Source organism: Dipodomys ordii, unplaced genomic scaffold, assembly GCF_000151885.1.
Source record: "Dipodomys ordii isolate 6190 unplaced genomic scaffold, Dord_2.0 Scaffold122, whole genome shotgun sequence".
Lineage (NCBI taxonomy): Eukaryota > Metazoa > Chordata > Mammalia > Rodentia > Heteromyidae > Dipodomys > Dipodomys ordii.
In genome coordinates this window covers 2,253,223-2,257,914 of record NW_012267338.1, presented here as the reverse complement: position 1 = coordinate 2,257,914, position 4,692 = coordinate 2,253,223, and the positions used below count along the sequence as shown (strand labels likewise).

Genomic DNA, 4,692 nt, shown 5'->3' with positions numbered 1-4,692 from the left:
TAGGGGAACAGGAAATAAGAGAACTAGTTGCTAATTAGAATTTGACATGTGGATTAAGGCCAAAAAAGATCAGATCTGATAGGGAGATTTCTTTCAAATTCTCCTAAATATTTCATCTACTCCAACAGTTTTGTTCTGGCATCTTCTGTTACATACTCTCTTCCAATTATGCCTGGAGAAATTCACATACCCAGAAGCACAGACCCAGATCACTTGGAAACACCCCTGCCAGGTATTCTGTATGCTGAAGAATTCATGAGAACACACAGCCTTTCCTAGGAATAGCAACAAACCTTGCTGAGTTCACAAATACCTTGCCTGGTTTTGTTTAGATCAACTTAGGGAGAGGTGACAGGTGGGTGGAGCAGAGCCTGCTCTGTGTGACTACCCACATGTCGCTTTACAGAAGCCTACTGGAATGGCCAAATACAATCAATCATTTGTGCTGCTTCCTGATGATCCAAGCCAATGGCGCAGAGGATTCAGATATCACTGATGGATTCAGATCACAACTATCTTACAGAATGAAGAAAAGCCAAAACCCATTTTCTTCCCCTGATCTGGTAACAGATTTTATAGTCCAACACTATTAAATAAAGCTTACAGGATTAGTAGTTTTAGTTAAGTCTTCAAGTGACAGTACATACTGTGAATATTATCTAATTCTGTTAGCCTGAACTGAGTTATAACTAGTGGTATCATGATAATGCCTGGGTCATAATTAACTGGCCATCAGTGAAGAATCTAGGATTTTATTGCAATCCTCAGATTGACCCAAAACCCCTCCTGTAGAGCTTCGTCCCTGGGCCATTCCAAGTAGGTCTTGGTGTTCATGATCCTCCGCAGCTTACAGAAGCGCTGGGGAATGGTTTTCTTCTCAATGGGCTCCAGAAGAACAAGAATGACAGCATCATTGTTCTCGTCGAAGAGCCGGAAGTGAGAGAAGTCCAGTTCATACTTACACCACTCGCTCCTCACAAAGTTTTCTGAAAGCACAAAGACAGTTTTGTGGCTCTTTTCGATTGAGTCAATGATGTTGTCAATGATCCACTTGCCAGGGACGAAGTCCCGCTTGTGGAGACACAGCTTGAAGGGGGGGTTAAAGTGCTCAAGCTCCTGGACCATCAGGTTCTCCACCCAGTAGGAATCCTGCTCACTGTAGGAAACAAAGGCATCATAGTGGATGTCCCTGATGGGGGTTTTTCTGGGCTTTCTCTTGGCCTGCAGCCAGGCCCACATCATTTTCATGTACCACACACCATGGAAACGGTGACACAGGCCCCCAGTGAGCAGAATCAACAGGAGAAGGACACAGCACACACCAGACAACACTGCTGTCTTGTGGCACTCAGAGATGGACAGCTGGGTGTCCTGAATCCGCTGTCCCCGCAAATAGGATGGGGAATCACACAGGTAATTGTCTGGCCAGTCAATCAGGACCTCGGCCAGCGCTGGCTGCTCTTGGGTGAAAGATAAGAGTTCACAGGAACAGATGAAGTTGTTTCCACCAGCTTCTAGAACCTTCAGTTTGTGAAAAGAATCCAGTTGCTCCTTAGAGAAAGTACTTATTGTATTCCTGCTGATCTTCAGGACTAGTAATACAGGTAAGAAGGAGGCATCCGGTAGAGTATTCAACTTATTTTGGGAAATATAAAGTTCTTTAAGTTGAGGCAAAAACAAAGAAAATGAATTGAGATTGTTATTGCTCACATCTAAAACTTCCAGTGTCTGTGGGACACAGCGAGTTAAGCTGTGTATTTGGGTGCTAGATAAGTTCAAGCTTTTCATCTTTTCTGGCCATTGGCAGGTTTCAGACATCGAATGAAAACTATTCCTACTGAGATCAAGGCTGGTCAGATTTTTCAGAGTCAGTAAAATTTTCCCTGTTTCTTCTATAGATGTCAAGTGATTTTGCCTTAAAATTAAGACTTGTAGGGAGGGCCAGCTCCCCTCACAGGCTGAATTTTTCAAATATTCTTCAACCATCAGATTTTCACTGAGATCCAAATATTCCAATGATTTCAAATGCTGTGAGAAGGAGCAAGGAACCAGAAACACTTTACTGTTTTCAACAGTGACTCGTTTCACACTTCCTGCAAGTGAATAGACTGTACTTAGATCATAAAATAAGTAGAACTGTGGAATATGCAATCTCCGGATCGTTATGGTTTCTATATTACGTAGGTCTCTGATTTCCTCCACATCAGATGGCTCAAAGTCTCCAACACCATTAAGAGTGCAGCCATCAAATTCCAATTCCACCAGTGTGGAAGCATACTGCAGAAGTCTCAGAACTCCATTAAAACTGGCATCAGTGAATAGTGCATTTCTGAATGTCAACTTTCTAATCAAGGGATTTGTTTCAGTGACAGAGAGTCCTGAAAACTGAAAACTGTTCAAATTGGTATCCCTCAATTCCAAATATTCCACAGAACTTAAAAGATCTCCAAAAATCTCTCCCAAGAAAATTGGCTGATTGAGGTGAAGGGTCAGATGACTGATGTTTTGAATTGACTTGAAACTTCCTGGCTCATAACTCTGGAGATTTGATGCAATGATTTCAAGTTCCTCAAGAAATGTGAGTCCAGCAAAATCTACTCTCTTTATCAGTAAGGTGTGGATACTTCCCACCTTCAAGGTTTGTAAATTGGTCAAGTGAGAAAAAAGAGGTACGTCCCCGAGTGTTCTGTAAGGATTTTTCATTATGTTTAAGAATTTCAAGGAAGAAAGGGGTTGGAACCAAGAGGAGGATAAGTTCAACAACTGGTTGTCAGACAAGTCCAAGAGCTCAAGGCTGCGCAGGGAGGAAAAAGCATCCTTCTCTATGGTGCTGATCTCATTGGACTGCAGCACCAGAGCTCGAAGCTTCACACAGCTCTGCAGGTCGCCCTGGCCCACGTAGGTGATCTTGTTGTTGGACAGGTCAAGGCTCTGCACCGCTGCCGTGAGGCCTGAGGGAATGGAGGTAAAAGACCTGGAACGCCCATCGCAGACACCAGCACGGTCACATGACAGAGATGTCTGATCTGGAGGTCCTTCCTGGGAGAGGCCAATCATGGTGCCCACAGCCCACGCTGTCCACAGAACATGGAACATTGTCCACTCAGGCAACCTACAGATGAATGAAGTTCACATTAGTGATTGTGTGTGTGTGTGTGTGTGTGTGTGCGCGCTGCTACTGGGGTTTGAACTTCGGGGCCTCACTCTTGCTCAGCTTTTCAGCTCATAGATGACATTCTACCACTTGAGCCAGACTTCTACTTCCAGTTTTTGGTGGTTAATTGGAGATAAGAGTGTCATAGACTTTCCTGCCCAGGATGGCTTTAACTGTGATACTCAGATCTCAGCCTCATGAGTAGCTAGAATTCTAGACATGAGCCACTGGTGCCAGTTTCAGTGGTTGTTTTTGACAGAATACTGTAATTTGAATTCTGGAGAAATGTCTGATCAAGCCTGTGAGGCACACATGCATGCACTGCATGCACGCACACATGCATGCAAAGGAAATAACAGGGAGGCTGAGGAACACATAAATGGGGATAAAGATGACAGATATTGGCTACTGTGCAGACTTGAACACACATGTGGGCTGAAAAATGAGCACATGATTGAACAGAGGAAGGAGGGAACAGCTAGACTTCCACATGGGAACTTTTAGCCACCTTTTCCTGCACGGAAGCGCTCTTATCTTTAAGCATGAGTCTTCCTGGCTTCAATACCATCTCAACTCCTGGACAGGCATGCACTGTGTGCTTTTGCTCACCAACCTAAACAACAGCAACAACACCCACTCTCACCAGCACACCAGCCAAACTTTGCTCTACACCAGCAGTGGGGGAGATGATGGGAGCCGAGGCAGAAGCAAAGTCAGCAGAACTTCCTCTTCCTGGGCTGGGGAGGTGGCTCAGTGGTAGAGTGCTTGCCTTGCATGCATGAGGCCCTGGGTTCGATTCCTTAGCACTACATATGCAGAAAAACCAGGAGGTGGAGCTGTGGTTCAAGTGGTAGAGCTAAAGAGCTGAGGGACAGTGCCCAGGCCCACAGTTCAGGCCCCACAACCCACAAAAAAATAATAAAAAAGAACTTCCTCTTCCTGCCAAGACTTAGCATAGCAGCAATGTTCCAGCGTGGGTGGGCTGCTCAAAGGACTGTTAGGAAGTCAGGATTCTCCCAATCCACCTCTGGCACTTGGTCCTTCCTTCTACTCAGAACCCTAATTGCTTAAATCTGTGTACCTCCTCTTGCATTTGCTCAGTGTAGTAACTACAAAATGAATTTCCCACATTCACTCACAGAACCTAACAGACTATAAAGGCCTAATTTATGCAATGTGCAACTTGAGAAAATTAAAATATAAAGAATTAACACATTAAAAAATGTTTGATCTAGGAACTTAGTTGCTGCTGGAGAATTTTTGTGCTCACATCAGTGTTACTGCTTTGTGTACCTTCCTCTTTATGTTTAAATGAATGAGTCATATCATGCAATATATTGGCTCTGAGTTTTCATTTTCTTCCTAGCTTTTTTTTTTTGTCAGTGGTGGGGCTTGAACTCTGGGCCTGGGCGCTGTCCTTCAGCTCTTCAGCTCAAGGCGAGCACTCTACCACTTGAGCTACAGCGCCACTTCTGGTTTTCTGGTGGTTTATTGGAGATAGGAGTCTCACGGTCTCTCCTGCCCGGGCTGGCTTTGAA

At 44.5% G+C, this 4,692-nt stretch overlaps 1 protein-coding gene across 2 annotated transcripts in view; it reads right to left on the bottom strand.

Annotated features, from left to right (window-relative positions):
• Tlr2 (toll-like receptor 2) overlaps positions 1 to 4,692 on the bottom strand; it is an 8,481-nt gene continuing 3,789 nt past the window's right edge. For both annotated transcript variants that reach the window (XM_013029792.1, XM_013029791.1), the window contains one exon: positions 1 to 3,112. In XM_013029792.1, coding sequence (XP_012885246.1) covers positions 745 to 3,096 — 2,352 coding nt within the window. In that variant the 5' untranslated portion in view covers positions 3,097 to 3,112 and the 3' untranslated portion in view covers positions 1 to 744. The remainder of the gene's footprint in view (positions 3,113 to 4,692) is intronic.